This window comes from Hypanus sabinus, assembly GCF_030144855.1.
Source record: "Hypanus sabinus isolate sHypSab1 chromosome 24 unlocalized genomic scaffold, sHypSab1.hap1 SUPER_24_unloc_1, whole genome shotgun sequence".
Taxonomy (NCBI): Eukaryota; Metazoa; Chordata; class Chondrichthyes; order Myliobatiformes; family Dasyatidae; genus Hypanus; species Hypanus sabinus.
The window spans coordinates 394,799-416,307 of NW_026778922.1; the positions used below are offsets into that span (position 1 = coordinate 394,799).

Here is a 21,509-nt window from a genome sequence, read left to right on the forward strand (position 1 = left end):
CCCATCATCCGGACTCTCACAGAGACCCCACCCTTCCCATTCACTCCCATCATCCGGACTCTCACAGGGACCCCACCCTTCCCATTCACTCCCATCATCCGGACTATCACTGGGACCCCACCCTTCCCAGTCACTCCCATCATCCGGACTCTCACAGAGACCCCACCCTTCCCAGTCACTCCCATCATCCGGACTCTCACTGGGACCCCACCCTTCCCAGTCACTCCCATCATCCGGACTCTCACAGGGACCCCACCCTTCCCATTCACTCCCATCATCCGGACTCTCACAGGGACCCCACCCTTCCCATTCACTCCCATCATCCGGACTCTCACTGGGACCCCACCCTTCCCAGTCACTCCCATCATCCGGACTACCACTGGGTCCCCACCCTTCCCATTCACTCCCATCATCCGGACTATCACTGGGACCCCACCCTTCCCAGTCACTCCCATCATCCGGACTATCACTGGGACCCCACCCTTCCCATTCACTCCCATCATCCGGACTATCACAGGGACCCCACCCTTCCCAGTCACTCCCATCATCTGGACTCTCACTGGGACCCCACCCTTCCCATTCACTCCCATCATCCTGACTATCACTGGGACCCCACCCTTCCCATTCACTCCCATCATCCGGACTCTCTCTGGGACCCCACCCTTCCCAGTCACTCCCATCATCCGGACTATCACTGGGACCCCACCCTTCCCAGTCACTCCCATCATCCGGACTATCACTGGGACCCCACCCTTCCCAGTCACTCCCATCATCCGGACTCTCACAGGGACCCCACCCTTCCCAGTCACTCCCATCATCCGGACTATCACTGGGACCCCACCCTTCCCAGTCACTGCCATCATCCGGACTATCACTGGGACCCCACCCTTCCCAGTCACTCCCATCATCCGGACTCTCACAGGGACCCCACCCTTCCCATTCACTCCCATCATCCGGACTATCACTGGGACCCCACCCTTCCCATTCACTCCCATCATCCGGACTATCACTGGGACCCCACCCTTCCCAGTCACTCCCATCATCCGGACTCTCACAGGGACCCCACCCTTCCCAGTCACTCCCATAATCCGGACTATCACAGGGACCCCACCCTTCCCAGTCACTCCCATCATCCGGACTATCACTGGGACCACACCCTTCCCAGTCACTCCCATCATCCGGACTATCACTGGGACCACACCCTTCCCAGTCACTCCCATCATCCGGACTATCACTGGGACCCCACCCTTCCCATTCACTCCCATCATCCGGACTATCACTGGGACCACACCCTTCCCATTCACTCCCATCATCCGGACTATCACTGGGACCCCACCCTTCCCATTCACTCCCATCATCCGGAATATCACTGGGACCCCACCCTTCCCATTCACTCCCATCATCCGGACTCTCACTGGGACCCCACCCTTCCCATTCACTCCCATCATCCGGACTCTCACAGGGACCCCACCCTTCCCATTCACTCCCATCATCTGGACTATCACTGGGACCACACCCTTCCCATTCACTCCCATCATCCGGACTCTCACTGGGACCCCACGCTTCCCATTCACTCCCATCATCCGGACTCTCACAGGGACCCCACCCTTCCCATTCACTCCCATCATCCGGACTATCACTGGGACCCCACCCTTCCCATTCACTCCCATCATCCGGACTCTCACAGAGACCCCACCCTTCCCATTCACTCCCATCATCCGGACTCTCACTGGGACCCCACCCTTCCCAGTCACTCCCATCATCCGGACTCTCACTGGGACCACACCCTTCCTATTCACTCCCATCATCCGGACTCTCACTGGGACCCCACCCTTCCCATTCACTCCCATCATCCGGACTATCACTGGGACCCCACCCTTCCCATTCACTCCCATCATCCGGACTCTCACTGGGACCCCACCCTTCCCAGTCACTCCCATCATCCGGACTCTCACTGGGACCACACCCTTCCTATTCACTCCCATCATCCGGACTCTCACAGGGACCCCACCCTTCCCATTCACTCCCATCATCCGGACTATCACTGGGACCCCACCCTTCCCAGTCACTCCCATCATCCGGACTCTCACAGAGACCCCACCCTTCCCAGTCACTCCCATCATCCGGACTCTCAGTGGGACCCCACCCTTCCCAGTCACTCCCATCATCCGGACTCTCACTGGGACCCCACCCTTCCCAGTCACTCCCATCATCCGGACTCTCACAGAGACCCCACCCTTCCCAGTCACTCCCATCATCCGGACTCTCACTGGGACCCCACCCTTCCCATTCACTCCCATCATCCGGACTCTCACAGAGACCCCACCCTTCCCATTAACTCCCATCATCCGGACTCTCACTGGGACCCCACCCTTCCCAGTCACTCCCATCATCCGGACTATCACTGGGACCCCACCGTTCCCATTCACTCCCATCATCCGGACTATCACTGGGACCCCACCCTTCCCATTCACTCCCATCATCCGGACTCTCACTGGGACCCCACCCTTCCTAGTCACTCCCATCATCCGGACTCTCACAGGGACCCCACCCTTCCCATTCACTCCCATCATCCGGACTCTCACAGAGACCCCACCCTTCCCATTCACTCCCATCATCCGGACTCTCACTGGGACCCCACCCTTCCCAGTCACTCCCATCATCCGGACTATCACTGGGACCCCACCCTTCCCATTCACTCCCATCATCCGGACTCTCACTGGGACCCCACCCTTCCCATTCACTCCCATCATCCGGACTCTCACTGGGACCCCACCCTTCCCAGTCACTCAAATCATCTGGACTATCACAGGGACCCCACCCTTCCCAGTCACTCCCATCATTATGACTATCACTGGGACCCCACCCTTCCTATTCACTCCCATCATCCGGACTCTCACTGGGACCCCACCCTTCCCAGTCACTCCCATGCTCCATACCCCCAAATGGACCCCCCTTTCTCCTTCACACAAACCATGCACACTCCCAATGGGACCACCCCCTTACTCCCCCTTTCTCACTCCCAGTGGGACCCCCCTTATTCCTCCATTCTCACTCCCAATGGGACCACCCCCTTACTCCCCCATTCTTACTCCCAGTGGGACCCCCCTTACTACCCCATTCTCACTCCCAGTGGGACCCTCCTTACTACCCCATTCTCACTCCCAGTGGGACCCTCCTTACTACCCCATTCTCACTCCCAGTGGGACCCTCCCCTTACTCCCCCATTCTCACCCAGTGGGACCCTCCCTTTACTCCCCCATTCTCACTCCCAGTGGGACCCTCCCTTACTCCCCCATTCTCACTCCCAGTGGGACCCCCCTTACTCCCCCATTCTCACTCCCAGTGGGACCCCCCTTACTACCCCATTCTCACTCCCAGTGGGACCCCTCTTACTACCCCATTCTCACTCCCAATGGGACCCTCCTTACTCCCCCATTCTCACTCCCAGTGGGACCCCCCTTACTCCCCCATTCTCACTCCCAGTGGGACCCTCCTTACTCCCCCATTCTCACTCCCAGTGGGACCCCCCTTACTCCCCCATTCTCACTCCCAGTGGGACCCTCCTTACTCCCCCATTCTCACTCCCAGTGGGACCCCCCTTACTACCCCATTCTCACTCCCAGTGGGACCCCCCTTACTCCCCCATTCTCACTCCCAGTGGGACCCCCCCCTTACTCCCCCATTCTCACTCCCAGTGGGACCATCCCCTTACTTCCCCATTCTCACTCCCAGTGGGACCCCCCCCTTACTACCCCATTCTCACTCCCAGTGGGACCCTCCCTTACTCCCCCATTCTCACTCCCAATGGGACCCTCCCTTACTCCCCCATTCTCACCCAGTGGGACCCTCCCTTACTCCCCCATTCTCACCCAGTGGGACCCTCCTTACTCCCCCATTCTCACTCCCAGTGGGACCCTCCCTTACTCCCCCATTCTCATTCCCAGTGGGACCCTCCCTTACTCCCCCATTCTCACCCAGTGGGACCCTCCTTACTCCCCCATTCTCACTCCCAGTGGGACCCCCCCTTACTCCCCCATTCTCACTCCCAGTGGGACCCCCCCCTTACTCCCCCATTCTCACTCCCAGTGGGACCCCCCCTTACTCCCCCATTCACACTCCCAGTGGGACCCCCCCTTACTCCCCCATTCTCACTCCCAGTGGGACCATCCCCTTACTCCCCCATTCTCACTCCCAGTGGGACCCCCCCTTACTCCCCCATTCTCATTCCCAGTGAGACCATCCCCTGACTCCCCCATTCTCACTCCCAGTGGGACCCTCCCTTACTCCCCCATTCTCATTCCCAGTGGGACCCTCCTTACTACCCCATTCTCACTCCCAATGGGACACTCCTTACTCCCCCATTCTCACTCCCAGTGGGACCCTCCCTTACTCCCCCATTCTCACTCCCAGTGGGACCCTCCTTACTCCCCCATTCTCACCCAGTGGGACCCTCCCTTACTACCCCATTCACACTCCCAGTGGGACCCCCCCTTACTCCCCCATTCACACTCCCAGTGGGACCCCCCCTTACTCCCCCATTCTCACTCCCAGTGGGACCCCCCCCTTACTCCCCCATTCTCACTCCCAGTGGGACCATCCCCTTACTCCCCCATTCTCACTCCCAGTGGGACCCCCCCTTACTCCCCCATTCTCATTCCCAGTGAGACCATCCCCTGACTCCCCCATTCTCACTCCCAGTGGGACCCTCCCTTACTCCCCCATTCTCATTCCCAGTGGGACCCTCCTTACTACCCCATTCTCACTCCCAATGGGACACTCCTTACTCCCCCATTCTCACTCCCAGTGGGACCCTCCCTTACTCCCCCATTCTCACTCCCAGTGGGACCCTCCTTACTCCCCCATTCTCACTCCCAGTGGGACCCTCCCTTACTCCCCCATTCTCACTCCCAGTGGGACCCTCCTTACTACCCATTCTCACTCCCAGTGGGACCCTCCCTTACTCCCCCATTCTCATTCCCAGTGGGACCCTCCCTTACTCCCCCATTCACACTCCCAATGGGACCCTCCCTTACTCCCCCATTCTCACTCCCAGTGGGACCCCCCTTACTCCCCCATTCTCACTCCCAGTGGGAACCCCCCTTACTCCCCCATTCACACTCCCAGTGGGACCCTCCTTACTACCCCATTCTCACTCCCAGTGGGACCCTCCCTTACTACCCCATTCTCACTCCCAGTGGGACCCTCCCTTACTCCCCCATTCTCACTCCCAGTGGGACCATCCCCTTACTCCCCCATTCTCACTCCCAGTGGGACCCTCCCCTTACTCCCCCATTCTCACTCCCAGTGGGACCATCCCTCACTCCCCCATTCTCACTCCTAGTGGGACCCTCCCTTACTACCCCATTCTCATTCCCAGTGGGACCCCCCCCCCTTACTACCCCATTCTCACTCCCAGTGGGACCATCCCCTTACTCCCCCATTCTCACTCCCAGTGGGACCATCCCTTACTCCCCCATTCTCACTCCTAGTGGGACCATCCCCTTACTCCCCCATTCTCACTCCCAGTGGGACCCTCCCTTACTCCCCCATTCTCACTCCCAGTGGGACCCCCCCCCTTACTACCCCATTCTCACTCCCAGTGGGACCCCCCCTTACTACCCCATTCTCACTCCCAGTGGGACCCTCCCTCACTCCCCCATTCTCACTCCCAGTGGGACCCTCCCTTACTCCCCCATTCTCATTCCCAGTGGGACCCTCCCTTACTCCCCCATTCACACTCCCAGTGGGACCCCCCCTTACTCCCCCATTCTCACTCCCAGTGGAACCCCCCCCTTACTCCCCCATTCTCACTCCCAGTGGGACCATCCCCTGACTCCCCCATTCTCACTCCCAGTGGGACCCTCCCTTACTCCCCCATTCTCATTCCCAGTGGGACCCTCCTTACTACCCCATTCTCACTCCCAATGGGACACTCCTTACTCCCCCATTCTCACTCCCAGTGGGACCCTCCCTTACTCCCCCATTCTCACTCCCAGTGGGACCCTCCTTACTACCCCATTCTCATTCCCAGTGGGACCCCCCCCCCTTACTACCCCATTCTCACTCCCAGTGGGACCATCCCCTGACTCCCCCATTCTCACTCCCAGTGGGACCCTCCCTTACTCCCCCATTCTCATTCCCAGTGGGACCCTCCTTACTACCCCATTCTCACTCCCAATGGGACACTCCTTACTCCCCCATTCTCACTCCCAGTGGGACCCTCCCTTACTCCCCCATTCTCACTCCCAGTGGGACCCTCCTTACTACCCCATTCTCATTCCCAGTGGGACCCCCCCCCCCTTACTACCCCATTCTCACTCCCAGTGGGACCATCCCCTTACTCCCCCATTCTCACTCCCAGTGGGACCATCCCTTACTCCCCCATTCTCACTCCTAGTGGGACCATCCCCTTACTCCCCCATTCTCACTCCCAGTGGGACCCTCCCTTACTCCCCCATTCTCACTCCCAGTGGGACCCCCCCCCTTACTACCCCATTCTCACTCCCAGTGGGACCCCCCCCTTACTACCCCATTCTCACTCCCAGTGGGACCCTCCCTCACTCCCCCATTCTCACTCCCAGTGGGACCCTCCCTTACTCCCCCATTCTCATTCCCAGTGGGACCCTCCCTTACTCCCCCATTCACACTCCCAGTGGGACCCCCCCTTACTCCCCCATTCTCACTCCCAGTGGGACCCCCCCCTTACTCCCCCATTCTCACTCCCAGTGGGACCATCCCCTGACTCCCCCATTCTCACTCCCAGTGGGACCCTCCCTTACTCCCCCATTCTCATTCCCAGTGGGACCCTCCTTACTACCCCATTCTCACTCCCAATGGGACACTCCTTACTCCCCCATTCTCACTCCCAGTGGGACCCTCCCTTACTCCCCCATTCTCACTCCCAGTGGGACCCTCCTTACTCCCCCATTCTCACCCAGTGGGACCCTCCCTTACTACCCCATTCACACTCCCAGTGGGACCCCCCCTTACTCCCCCATTCACACTCCCAGTGGGACCCCCCCTTACTCCCCCATTCTCACTCCCAGTGGGACCCCCCCCCTTACTACCCCATTCTCACTCCCAGTGGGACCCCCCCCTTACTACCCCATTCTCACTCCCAGTGGGACCCTCCCTCACTCCCCCATTCTCACTCCCAGTGGGACCCTCCCTTACTCCCCCATTCTCATTCCCAGTGGGACCCTCCCTTACTCCCCCATTCACACTCCCAGTGGGACCCCCCCTTACTCCCCCATTCTCACTCCCAGTGGGACCCCCCCCTTACTCCCCCATTCTCACTCCCAGTGGGACCATCCCCTGACTCCCCCATTCTCACTCCCAGTGGGACCCTCCCTTACTCCCCCATTCTCATTCCCAGTGGGACCCTCCTTACTACCCCATTCTCACTCCCAATGGGACACTCCTTACTCCCCCATTCTCACTCCCAGTGGGACCCTCCCTTACTCCCCCATTCTCACTCCCAGTGGGACCCTCCTTACTCCCCCATTCTCACCCAGTGGGACCCTCCCTTACTACCCCATTCACACTCCCAGTGGGACCCCCCCTTACTCCCCCATTCACACTCCCAGTGGGACCCCCCCTTACTCCCCCATTCTCACTCCCAGTGGGACCCCCCCCTTACTCCCCCATTCTCACTCCCAGTGGGACCATCCCCTTACTCCCCCATTCTCACTCCCAGTGGGACCCCCCCTTACTCCCCCATTCTCATTCCCAGTGAGACCATCCCCTGACTCCCCCATTCTCACTCCCAGTGGGACCCTCCCTTACTCCCCCATTCTCATTCCCAGTGGGACCCTCCTTACTACCCCATTCTCACTCCCAATGGGACACTCCTTACTCCCCCATTCTCACTCCCAGTGGGACCCTCCTTACTCCCCCATTCTCACCCAGTGGGACCCTCCCTTACTACCCCATTCACACTCCCAGTGGAACCCCCCCTTACTCCCCCATTCACACTCCCAGTGGGACCCCCCCTTACTCCCCCATTCTCACTCCCAGTGGGACCCCCCCCTTACTCCCCCATTCTCACTCCCAGTGGGACCATCCCCTTACTCCCCCATTCTCACTCCCAGTGGGACCCCCCCTTACTCCCCCATTCTCATTCCCAGTGAGACCATCCCCTGACTCCCCCATTCTCACTCCCAGTGGGACCCTCCCTTACTCCCCCATTCTCATTCCCAGTGGGACCCTCCTTACTACCCCATTCTCACTCCCAATGGGACACTCCTTACTCCCCCATTCTCACTCCCAGTGGGACCCTCCCTTACTCCCCCATTCTCACTCCCAGTGGGACCCTCCTTACTCCCCCATTCTCACTCCCAGTGGGACCCTCCCTTACTCCCCCATTCTCACTCCCAGTGGGACCCTCCTTACTACCCCATTCTCACTCCCAGTGGGACCCTCCCTTACTCCCCCATTCTCATTCCCAGTGGGACCCTCCCTTACTCCCCCATTCACACTCCCAATGGGACCCTCCCTTACTCCCCCATTCTCACTCCCAGTGGGACCCCCCTTACTTCCCCATTCTCACTCCCAGTGGGACCCCCCTTACTCCCCCATTCTCACTCCCAGTGGGAACCCCCCTTACTCCCCCATTCACACTCCCAGTGGGACCCTCCTTACTACCCCATTCTCACTCCCAGTGGGACCCTCCCTTACTACCCCATTCTCACTCCCAGTGGGACCCTCCCTTACTCCCCCATTCTCACTCCCAGTGGGACCATCCCCTTACTCCCCCATTCTCACTCCCAGTGGGACCCTCCCCTTACTCCCCCATTCTCACTCCCAGTGGGACCATCCCTCACTCCCCCATTCTCACTCCTAGTGGGACCCTCCCTTACTACCCCATTCTCATTCCCAGTGGGACCCCCCCCCCTTACTACCCCATTCTCACTCCCAGTGGGACCATCCCCATTCTCACTCCCAGTGGGACCATCCCTTACTCCCCCATTCTCACTCCTAGTGGGACCATCCCCTTACTCCCCCATTCTCACTCCCAGTGGGACCCTCCCTTACTCCCCCATTCTCATTCCCAGTGGGACCTTCCCTTACTCCCCCATTCTCACTCCCAGTGGGACCCCCCTTACTACCCCATTCTCACCCAGTGGGACCATCCCCTTACTCCCCCATTCTCATTCCCAGTGGGACCCTCCTTACTCCCCCATTCTCACTCCCAGTGGGACCATCCCCTTACTCCCCCATTCTCACTCCCAGTGGGACCCTCCCCTTACTCCCCCATTCTCACTCCCAGTGGGACCATCCCTCACTCCCCCATTCTCACTCCTAGTGGGACCCTCCCTTACTACCCCATTCTCATTCCCAGTGGGACCCCCCCCTTACTACCCCATTCTCACTCCCAGTGGGACCATCCCCTTACTCCCCCATTCTCACTCCCAGTGGGACCATCCCTCACTCCCCCATTCTCACTCCTAGTGGGACCCTCCCTTACTACCCCATTCACACTCCCAGTGGGACCATCCCCTTACTCCCCCATTCTCACTCCCAGTGGGACCATCCCTTACTCCCCCATTCTCACTCCTAGTGGGACCATCCCCTTACTCCCCCATTCTCACTCCCAGTGGGACCCTCCCTTACTCCCCCATTCTCACTCCCAGTGGGACCCCCCCCTTACTACCCCATTCTCACTCCCAGTGGGACCCCCCCCCTTACTACCCCATTCTCACTCCCAGTGGGACCCTCCCTCACTCCCCCATTCTCACTCCCAGTGGGACCCTCCCTTACTCCCCCATTCTCATTCCCAGTGGGACCCTCCCTTACTCCCCCATTCTCACTCCCAGTGGGACCCCCCCTTCCTACCCCATTCTCACTCCCAGTGGGACCCCCCTTACTCCCCCATTCTCACTCCCAGTGGGACCCTCCTTACTCCCCCATTCTCACTCCCAGTGGGACCATCCCCTTACACCCCCATTCTCACTCCCAGTGGGACCCTCCCCTTACTCCCCCATTCTCACTCCCAGTGGGACCATCCCTCACTCCCCCATTCTCACTCCTAGTGGGACCCTCCCTTACTACCCCATTCTCATTCCCAGTGGGACCCCCCCCTTACTACCCCATTCTCACTCCCAGTGGGACCATCCCCTTACTCCCCCATTCTCACTCCCAGTGGGACCATCCCCTTACTCCCCCATTCTCACTCCCAGTGGGACCCTCCCTTACTCCCCCATTCTCACTCCTAGTGGGACCCTCCCTTACTACCCCATTCACACTCCCAGTGGGACCATCCCCTTACTCCCCCATTCTCACTCCCAGTGGGACCCCCCCCTTACTACCCCATTCTCACTCCCAGTGGGACCCCCCCCCCTTACTACCCCATTCTCACTCCCAGTGGGACCCTCCCTTACTCCCCCATTCTCACTCCCAGTGGGACCCTCCCTTACTCCCCCATTCTCATTCCCAGTGGGACCCTCCCTTACTCCCCCATTCTCACTCCCAGTGGGACCCCCCCTTACTACCCTATTCTCACTCCCAGTGGGACCCCCCTTACTCCCCCATTCTCACTCCCAGTGGGACCCTCCCTTACTCCCCCATTCTCATTCCCAGTGGGACCCTCCCTTACTCCCCCATTCTCACTCCCAGTGGGACCCCCCTTACTACCCCATTCTCACTCCCAGTGGGACCATCCCCTTACTACCCCATTCTCACTCCCAATGGGACCCTCCCTTACTCCCCCATTCTCATTCCCAGTGGGACCCTCCCTTACTCCCCCATTCTCATTCCCAGTGTGAACCCCCCTTACTCCTCCATTCTCACTCCCAGTGGGACAACCCCCACTCCCCCATTCTCACTCCCAATGGGACCCCATCCCACAACTCTGGTCCTCATTTCTTTCCCAGGTCTGTAATCCACCTCATTGGTGGAGAAAGAGGGGATTGGGTGTGTGGGGGTGGGCAAGTAGTGGAGAGATTGAGTGGGGGAGGCCAAGGGGTGGAGAGAGGGAGACGATGAAGGGTGAGTTGCAGGGATAGGGAGTGGTGGAGAGGCGGGGAGGAGGCTGGGGGGGACTGAGAGGGGTGGGAAAGGGGAGGGTGGACTGAGTGGAGGACAAGGTGTGGAGGGGAGGACAAGGGGTGGAGCGGGGAGGATGAGGGCCAGGGAGGTGTAGGGTGGCAGAGTAGGAGGGCCCAGCAGGTGGGGCCAGATGAGGATGGGAGTGGAGGGGTGGGTCAGGAGTGGTTGGAGAGAGATAGAGAGGAACAGAGGAAAAGGAGAGGAAGTGGGAGAGGGAGGGAAGGGTAGAGAGGAACGGGGAGAGGGACTGAGGCATGTAATGCTGGTAGGTATGAAGAGGGGGAGGGGGAGAGGGGGAAGAGTCAGGACCTAAACCCCCAACACAGACCCAGGGTAGGGACATCTCTCTGCTGGGGAGGGTTGTGAACCCAGGAGCCCTGAAGCCCCACTCTGCCCCGCTGTCATCCCCAGGGAGCCTCACCGCTTTGTGTTTCTGCTGCAGTCTCTGGTACTCCTTCTCGATGGCCCTCTTCTCCTCTTCAAGCTGCAGGACTGACAGTGAGGTGAGGAGACATTGAGAGCTCTGTGTCCTCGCACCCCACCCCTCCTCACAAACCATCATGCTGTCCAGTGGTACACAGACGTAGTAGGTCACTGCAGGTTCCCCTCTGATGTTCTCATGTGCCCATACTCCTCCCAACAGTATACTGATCCTAACTTCTCAAGTGTAGAAATCAAACTCACGAACAGGTTATTGCATATTCTCGCAACCCTCCCCACATGTTCCCTTAAATATTTCACCTTTCCCACCCAACCTCAGTGGAAAAAGCCTGCTTGCATTTACCCAATCTATACCTCTCATAATTTTGTACACCTCCATCAAAATCTCTCCTCAATCTTCTACATTCTAGGTAATAAAGTTCAGTCTTCCCTTGTAACTCCAGCCCTCCAGACCCTTGTAAATTCCCTCTGTACTCCTTCAAACCTGGTGGCCAAAACTACACACAATACTCCAAGAGATGGCGCCAGAGGTTTTCTTCAGACCCAGGCAACCTTTTCCAGTTCGTCCATGAAACTGTTTATTTCTCCTCTTCTCATGCATGTCTCTTTTCCCTTTCCAGAGTGGCTGGAGTCCCTGATCTGCAATTCGTGATTCCTCGCCAGTTTCACCAACTGAGATTGAAACATGGAGACAGCAGGTGGTGTGCACAGCCATCGACGGCCCCTGCACTCGAGCACTCTCTCTCTTGATGGTCTGTTGGTCATCAACCTGGGGGACCGGGACAGGCGATGTGGCTGAACAAGGTCACTGTGACAGCAGCAATACCTCTCTCCGAGAGAGAGAAGCCTGTGGCTTTGCTTTTTCTTGCATGGCGGGTGGTGGGGAAGTTAATGCACTTGTTGGAGCAAGTGGTGGTGGGGGGGCGTGGAAGAGATGATATTTTTTGATGCTGCCTGTGCTGAGAGGTGGGAGGGGGAGTGTTGGGGTTCTAACACTTTCTGCCGTTCATTCTTTGGTGTTTTTTCTGTTTCATGGATGTCAACGAAGAACAAGAATTTCAGGTTGTAGACTACGTACATTCTCTGATGTGAGATTGAACAATGCCTCATCAACTTCAACATAAAGTCCAATCCCCTGTACTCAATACTTTTATCTACGAAGGAAAATATGCTAAAAGCTTTCTTTATGACCCTGTCTACCTGTGACGCCACTGTTAATGAATTATGGACCTGTATCCCCAGATCCCTTTGTTCTACGACACTCCTTTAGTGTCCTACCGTTCACTGTGTTCAATCCATCCTGGTTGGTGCGACTGAAGTGGAAAACTCGTCTGCACTGAATTCCATCTGCCAGTTTCCCAGTTGATCCAGATCCCTCTGCAAGCCATGACATCCTTCCTCACTCTCCACTACACCCACAATCTTGGTGTCATGCACAAATTTGCTGATCCATTGAACCACATTATCCCTATTGTTGATAGAGATGACAAACAACAACGGGCCCAGCACTGATCCCTGAGACGCATCGCTGGTCCCTGCGGCGTATGTTCTAACTCAGGGGTCAGCAACCTTTACCACTGAAAGAGCCACTTGGACCCGTTTCCCACAGGGAGCCGCAGCACAGACGTAAAAGAGCATGTGGCTCCGGAGCCGCGGGTTGCCGACCCCCGTTCTAACTGGTTCTGTATTTCATTTAACTACATAAATGGTGGCTTGTTTCTTAGTGATACCTTTTGTTGAAACTGTTTCTATGAAACTTTGGCTGAGTGGAACCGCTGCTTAATTGGGTCAAAATCTACTGCTTCCAATGTGTCCCAATTAACCAGAATCCACTGTACTTTATAGAAATGTATAAATGTCCCAGAACTGATCACTGAGATATCTCCACCCTCTCAATACCTATTCTCCTTCCTCTCAACCCTTCCAGAAATAAACTTACTCGTGTCTGAACAGGACCTTGCTTTCACTTCCATCTGCCTGTACTGTGTGAGGGCTGATTCCATCTGCCGCTTCAAGGACATCCGATCCTGATCAAATGAGTCTTCGAGTTCCAGGAATCTCTGTTGAGGTTCGACATAGCGTCAGACACCTACACTGTCCCATCACACACCCTGGGGTCAGACACAGAGTGAATCTCCCTCCACACTGTCCCATCACAAAACCCTGGGGTCAGACACAGAGTGAATCTCCCTCCACACTGTCCCATCACAGACTCCCTGGGGTCAGACACAAAGTGAATCTACCTCCAGACTGTCCCATCAAAACTCCCGGGATCAGTCACAGAGTGAATCTTCGTCCACACAGTCCCACGACACACTCCCGGGGGTCAGACACAGAGTGAATCTAGCTCCACACCGTCCCATCACACACCCCTGGGGTCAGACACAGAGTGAATCTCCGTCCACACCGTCCCATCACACACTCCAGGGGTCAGACGCAGAGTGAAGATTGCTCCTCACCGTCCCATCACACACTCCCGTGGTCAGACACAGTGTAAATCTCCCTCCACACTGTCCCATCACACACTCCCGGGGTCAGACGCAGAGTGAATCTCCCACCACACCATCCCATCACACATTCCCAGGGTCAGACATAGTGTGAATCTCCCTCCACACTGTCAAATCACACACTCCCGGGGTCAGACACAGAGTGAATCTCCCCTCCACACCGTCCCATTACATACTCCCGGGTTCAGACGCAGTGTGAAACTCCCTCCACACCGTCCCATCACATACTCCCGGGGTCAGACACAGTTTTAATCCCCCTCCACACCGTCCCATTCATACACTCCCGGGGTCAGACACAGAGTGAATCTCCCACCACACCGTCCCATCACACACTCCCGGGGTCAGACACAGTGCGAATCTCCCTCCACACCGTCCCATCACACACTCCTGGGGTCAGATTCAGAGTGAATCTCCCTCCACACTGTCCCATCACACACTCCCGGGGTCAGACACAGAGTGAAACTCCATCCACACCGTCCCATTAGGACACTCCTGGGGTCAGACACAGACTGAATCTCCCTCCACACCGTCCCATTACACACTCCCGGGGTCAGACAGAGTGAATCTCCCTCCACACCGTCCCATCACACACTCCTGGAATCAGACACAGAGTGAATCTCCCTCCACACCGTCCCATCACACACTCCTGGAATCAGACACAGAGTGAATCTCCCTCCACACCGTCCCATCACACACTCCCGGGGTCAGGCGCAGTGTGAATCTCCCTCCAGACCGTCCCATCACACACTCAGGGGGTCAGTCACAGAGTGAAACTCCCTCATTACCGTCCCATCACACAATCCTGGGGTCAGAGAGTGAAGATTGCTCCTCACCGTCCCATCATACATTCCCGAGGTCAGACACAGAGTGAATCGTCCTCCAAACCGTCCGGGTCACACACTCCCGGGGTCAGGACACATAGTGAATCTCCCTCATCACCGTCCCATCACACAATCCTGGGGTCAGACACAGAGTGAATCTCCCTCCACACTGTCCCATCACACACTCCCAGGGTCAGACACAGAGTGAAGCTCCCTCCACACCGTCCCATCACACACACCCGGGGTCAGACAGAGTGAATCTCCCTCCACACCGTCCCATCACACACACCCGGGGGTCAGACCACAGTGTGAATCTCCCTCCACACCGTCCCAACACACACTCCTGGGGTCAGTCACAGAGTGAATCTCCCTCCACACCGTCCATCACACACTCCCGGGTCAGACACAGAGTGAATCTCCCTCCACACCGTCCCATCACACACTCCTGGGGTCAGACACAGAGTGAATCTCCTACAGACCGTCCCATCACACATTCCCGGGGTCAGACATAGTGTGAATCTCCCTCCAGACTGTCCCATTACACACTCCCGGGGTCAGACACAGAGTGAATCTCCCTCCACTCCGTCCCATCACACACTCCTGGGGTCAGACGCAGTGTGAAACCCCCTCCACACCGTCCCATTACACACTCCCGGGGTCAGACACAGAGTGAATCTCCCTCCACACCATCCCATCACACACTCCCGGGGTCAGACACAGAGTGAATCTCCCTCCACACTGTCCCATCACACACTCCCTGGGTCAGACACAGAGTGAATCTCCCTCCACACTGCCCCAACACACACTCCCGGGGGTCAGACACTGAGTGAATCTCCCTCCACACTGTCCCATCACACACTCCTGGGGTCAGACACAGAGTGAATCTCCCTCCACACCGTCCCATCACACACTCCTGGGGTCAGACACAGAGTGAATCTCCCTACAGACCGTCCCATCACACATTCCCGGGGTCAGACATAGTGTGAATCTCCCTCCAGACTGTCCCATTACACACTCCCGGGGTCAGACACAGAGTGAATCTCCCTCCACTCCGTCCCATCACACACTCCTGGGGTCAGACGCAGTGTGAAACCCCCTCCACACCCGTCCCATTACACACTCCCAGGGTCAGACACAGAGTGAATCTCCCACCACACCATCCCATCACACACTCCCGGGGTCAGACACAGAGTGAATCTCCCTCCACACTGTCCCATCACACACTCCCTGGGTCAGACACAGAGTGAATCTCCCTCCACACTGCCCCCAACACACACTCCCGGGGTCAGACACTGAGTGAATCTCCCTCCACACCGTCCCATCACACACTCCTGAGGTCAGACACTGAGTGAATCTCCCTCCACCCCGTCCCATCACACACTCCCGGGGTCAGACAGAGAGTCAATCTCTCTCCACACCGTCCCATTACACACTCCCGGGTTCAGACGCAGTGTGAAAACTCCCTCCACACCGTCCCATCACATACTCCCGGGGTCAGACACCAGTTTTAATCTCCCTCCACACCGTCCCATCATACACTCCCGGGGTCAGACACAGAGTGAATCTCCCACCACACCGTCCCATCACACACTCCCGGGGTCAGACACAGTGCGAATCTCCTCCTCCACACCGTCCCATCACACACTCCTGGGGTCAGATTCAGAGTGAATCTCCCTCCACACTGTCCCCATCACACACTCCCGGGGTCAGACACAGAGTGAAACTCCATCCACACCGTCCCATTAGACACTCCTGGGGTCAGACACAGACTGAATCTCCCTCCACACCGTCCCATTACATACTCCCGGGGTCAGACAGAGAGTGAATCCCCCTCGACACCGTCCCATCACACACTCCTGGAATCAGACACAGAGTGAATCTCCCTCCACACCGTCCCATCACACACTCCTGGGGTCAGACGCAGTGTGAATCTCCCTCCAGACCGTCCCATCACACACTCAGGGGGTCAGTCACAGAGTGAAACTCCCTCATTACCGTCCCATCACACAATCCTGGGGTCAGAGAGTGAAGATTGCTCCTCACCGTCCCATCATACATTCCCGAGGTCAGACACAGAGTGAATCTCCCTCCAAACCGTCCCGTCACACACTCCCGGGGTCAGACACATAGTGAATCTCCCTCATCACCGTCCCATCACACAATCCTGGGGTCAGAGAGTGAGGATTGCTCCTCACCATCCCATCAGAGATTCCCGGGGTCAGACACAGAGTGAATCTCCCTCCACACCGTCCCATCACACACTCCCGGGGTCAGACACAGTGTGAATCTCCCTCCACACCGTCCCAACACACACTCCTGGGGTCAGTCACAGAGTGAATCTCCCTCCACACCGTCCCATCACACACTCCCGGGGTCAGACACAGAGTGAATCTCCCTCCAGACCGTCCCATCACACACTCCCGGGGTCAGACACAGAGTGAATCTCCCTCCACACTGTCCCATCACACACTCCTGGGCTTAGACGCAGTGTGAAACTCCCTCCAGACCGTCCCATTACACACTCCCGGGATCAGACACAGTGTGAATCTCTCTCCATTCCGTCCCATCACAGACTCCCAGGGTCAGACACAGAGTGAATCTCCATCCACACAGTCCCATCAGACACTCCTGGGGTCAGACACAGACTGAATCTCCCTCCACACAGACCCATCACACACTCCTGGGGTCAGTCAGAGACTGAATCTCCCTCCACTCCGTCCCATCAGAAACTCCCAGGGTCAGACATAGTGAATCCCCCTCCACACCGTCCCATCACACACTCCCGGGGTCTGACACAGAGTGAATCTCCCTCCACACCGTCCCATCACACACTCCTGGAGTCAAACACGGAGTGAATCTCCCTCCACCCCGTCCCATCACACACTCCCGGGGTCAGACACAGTGTCAATCTCCCTCCACACCGTCCGATCATACACTCCCAGGGTCAGACACAGAGTGAATCTCCCACCACACCGTCCCATCACACACTCCCGGGTTCAGACACAGAGTTAAACTCATTCCACACTGTCTCATCACACACTCCCGGGGTCAAACACAGAGTGAATCTCCCTCCGCACTGCCCAAACACAAACTCCCGGGGTCAGACACAGTGAATCTCCCTCCACACCGTCCCATCACACACTCCTGGGGTCAGACACAGAGTGAATCTCCCTCCACACCATCCCATCACACACTCCCGAGGTCAGACACAGAGTGAATCTCCCTCCACTCCGTCCCATCACACACTCCTGGAGTCAAACACAGAGGGAATCTCCCTCCACCCCGTCCCATCACACACTCCCGGGGTCAGACAGAGAGTCAATCTCCCTCCACACCGTCCCATCACATACTCCCGGGGTCAGATACAGTGTGAATCTCCCTCCACCCCGTCCCATCACACACTCCCGGGGTCAGACAGAGAGTCAATCTCCCTCCACACCGTCCCATTACACACTCCCGGGTTCAGACGCAGTGTGAAACTCCCTCCACACCGTCCCATCACATACTCCCGGGGTCAGACACAGTTTTAATCTCCCTCCACACCGTCCCATCATACACTCCCGGGGTCAGACACAGAGTGAATCTCCCACCACACCGTCCCATCACACACTCCCGGGGTCAGACACAGTGCGAATCTCCCTCCACACCGTCCCATCACACACTCCTGGGGTCAGATTCAGAGTGAATCTCCCTCCACACTGTCCCATCACACACTCCCGGGGTCAGACACAGAGTGAAACTCCATCCACACCGTCCCATTAGACACTCCTGGGGTCAGACACAGACTGAATCTCCCTCCACACCGTCCCATTACACACTCCCGGGGTCAGACAGAGAGTGAATCCCCCTCGACACCGTCCCATCACACACTCCTGGAATCAGACACAGAGTGAATCTCCCTCCACACCGTCCCATCACACACTCCTGGGGTCAGACGCAGTGTGAATCTCCCTCCAGACCGTCCCATCACACACTCAGGGGGTCAGTCACAGAGTGAAACTCCCTCATTACCGTCCCATCACACAATCCTGGGGTCAGAGAGTGAAGATTGCTCCTCACCGTCCCATCATACATTCCCGAGGTCAGACACAGAGTGAATCTCCCTCCAAACCGTCCCGTCACACACTCCCGGGGTCAGACACATAGTGAATCTCCCTCATCACCGTCCCATCACACAATCCTGGGGTCAGAGAGTGAGGATTGCTCCTCACCATCCCATCAGAGATTCCCGGGGTCGGACACAGAGTGAATCTCCCTCCACACCGTCCCATCATACATTCCCGAGGTCAGACACAGAGTGAATCTCCCTCCACACCGTCCCAACACACACTCCTGGGGTCAGTCACAGAGTGAATCTCCCTCCACACCGTCCCATCACACACTCCCGGGGTCAGACACAGAGTGAATCTCCCTCCAGACCGTCCCATCACACACTCCCGGGGTCAGACACAGAGTGAATCTCCCTCCACACTGTCCCATCACACACTCCTGGGCTTAGACGCAGTGTGAAACTCCCTCCAGACCGTCCCATTACACACTCCCGGGATCAGACACAGTGTGAATCTCTCTCCATTCCGTCCCATCACAGACTCCCGGGGTCAGACACAGAGTGAATATCCCTCCACACCGTCCCGTCACACACTCCCAGGGTCAGACACAGAGTGAATCTCCATCCACACAGTCCCATCAGACACTCCTGGGGTCAGACACAGACTGAATCTCCCTCCACACAGACCCATCACACACTCCTGGGGTCAGTCAGAGACTGAATCTCCCTCCACTCCGTCCCATCAGAAACTCCCAGGGTCAGACATAGTGAATCCCCCTCCACACCGTCCCATCACACACTCCCGGGGTCTGACACAGAGTGAATCTCCCTCCACACCGTCCCATCACACACTCCTGGAGTCAAACACGGAGTGAATCTCCCTCCACCCCGTCCCATCACACACTCCCGGGGTCAGACACAGTGTCAATCTCCCTCCACACCGTCCGATCATACACTCCCAGGGTCAGACACAGAGTGAATCTCCCACCACACCGTCCCATCACACACTCCCGGGTTCAGACACAGAGTTAAACTCATTCCACACTGTCTCATCACACACTCCCGGGGTCAAACACAGAGTGAATCTCCCTCCGCACTGCCCAAACACAAACTCCCGGGGTCAGACACAGTGAATCTCCCTCCACACCGTCCCATCACACACTCCTGGGGTCAGACACAGAGTGAATCTCCCTCCACACCATCCCATCACACACTCCCGAGGTCAGACACAGAGTGAATCTCCCTCCACTCCGTCCCATCACACACTCCTGGAGTCAAACACAGAGGGAATCTCCCTCCACCCCGTCCCATCACACACTCCCGGGGTCAGACAGAGAGTCAATCTCCCTCCACACCGTCCCATCACATACTCCCGGGGTCAGATACAGTGTGAAGCTCCCTCCAGACCGTCCCATTACACACTCCCGGGGTCAGACAGAGAGTGAATCTCCCTCCACACCGTACCATCACACACTCCTGGAGTCAAACACGGAGTGAATCTGCCTCCACCCCATCCCATCACACACTCCCGGGGTCAGACACAGTGTCAATCTCCCTCCACACCGTCCGATCATACACTCCCGGGGTCAGACACAGAGTGAATCTCCCACCACACCGTCCCATCACACACTCCCGGGTTCAGACACAGAGTTAAACTCACTCCACACTGTCTCATCACACACTCCCGGGGTCAAACACAGAGTGAATCTCCCTCCGCGCTGTCCAAACACACACTCCCGGGGTCAGACACAGAGAGAATCTCCCTCCTCACCGTCCCATCACACATTCCCGGGGTCAGACACAGAGTGAATCTCCCTCCTCACCGTCCCGTCACACACTCCCGGGGTCAGACACAGACTGATTCTCCCTCCACACCGTCCCATCACACACTCCTGGGGTCAGTCACAGAGTGAATCTCCCTCCACACCGTCCCATCACACAGTCCCGGGGTCAGACACAGAGTGAATCTCCCTCCAGACCAACCCATCACACACTCCCGGGGTCAGACATAGTGTCAATCTCCCTCCACACTGTCCCATTACACACTCCCGGAGTCAGACACAGAGTGAATCTCCCTCCACATCGTCCCATCACACACTCCCGGGGTCAGACACAGAGTTAATCTCCATCCACACCGTCCCATCAGACACTCCGGGGGTCAGACACAGAGTGAATCTCCCTCCACACTGTCCCATCACACACTTCCGGGGTCAGACAGAGAGTGAATCCCCCTCGACACCATCCCATCACACACTCCCGGGGGTCAGACACAGAGTGAAACTCCCTCATCACCATCCCATCACACAATCCTGGGGTCAGAGAGTGAAGATTGCTCCTCACCGTCCCATCACACATTCCCGGGGTCAGACACAGACTGATTCTCCCTCCACACCGTCCCGTCACACACACCCGGGGTCAGACACAGAGTGAATCTCCATCCACACCGTCCCATCAGACACTCCTGGGGTCAGACACAGAGTGAATCTCCCTCCACACCGCCACATCAGACACTCCTGGGGTCAGACACAGAGTGACTCTCCCTCCACACCGTCCCATCACACATTCCCGGGGTCAGACACAGAATGAAGCTCCCTCCAGACCGTCCCATCACACACTCCCGGGGTCAGACACAGAGTGAATCTC

General features: G+C 57.5%; 1 protein-coding gene across 6 annotated transcripts in view; it reads right to left on the minus strand.

Moving 5' to 3' along the window:
- The window catches only part of LOC132385452 (C-Jun-amino-terminal kinase-interacting protein 4-like), a 173,608-nt gene that overhangs the window by 78,888 nt on the left and 73,211 nt on the right, over positions 1–21,509 (minus strand). For all 6 annotated transcript variants that reach the window (XR_009509185.1, XM_059957533.1, XM_059957531.1 and 3 more), the window contains exons 3-4: positions 13,430–13,550; positions 11,471–11,541 (exon numbers count right to left, since the gene is read on the minus strand). Coding sequence is in view for 5 of the 6 variants with exons in the window: in XM_059957533.1 (XP_059813516.1) it covers positions 11,471–11,541; positions 13,430–13,550 (192 nt within the window). In the remaining variant the exon portion in view is untranslated. The remainder of the gene's footprint in view (positions 1–11,470; positions 11,542–13,429; positions 13,551–21,509) is intronic.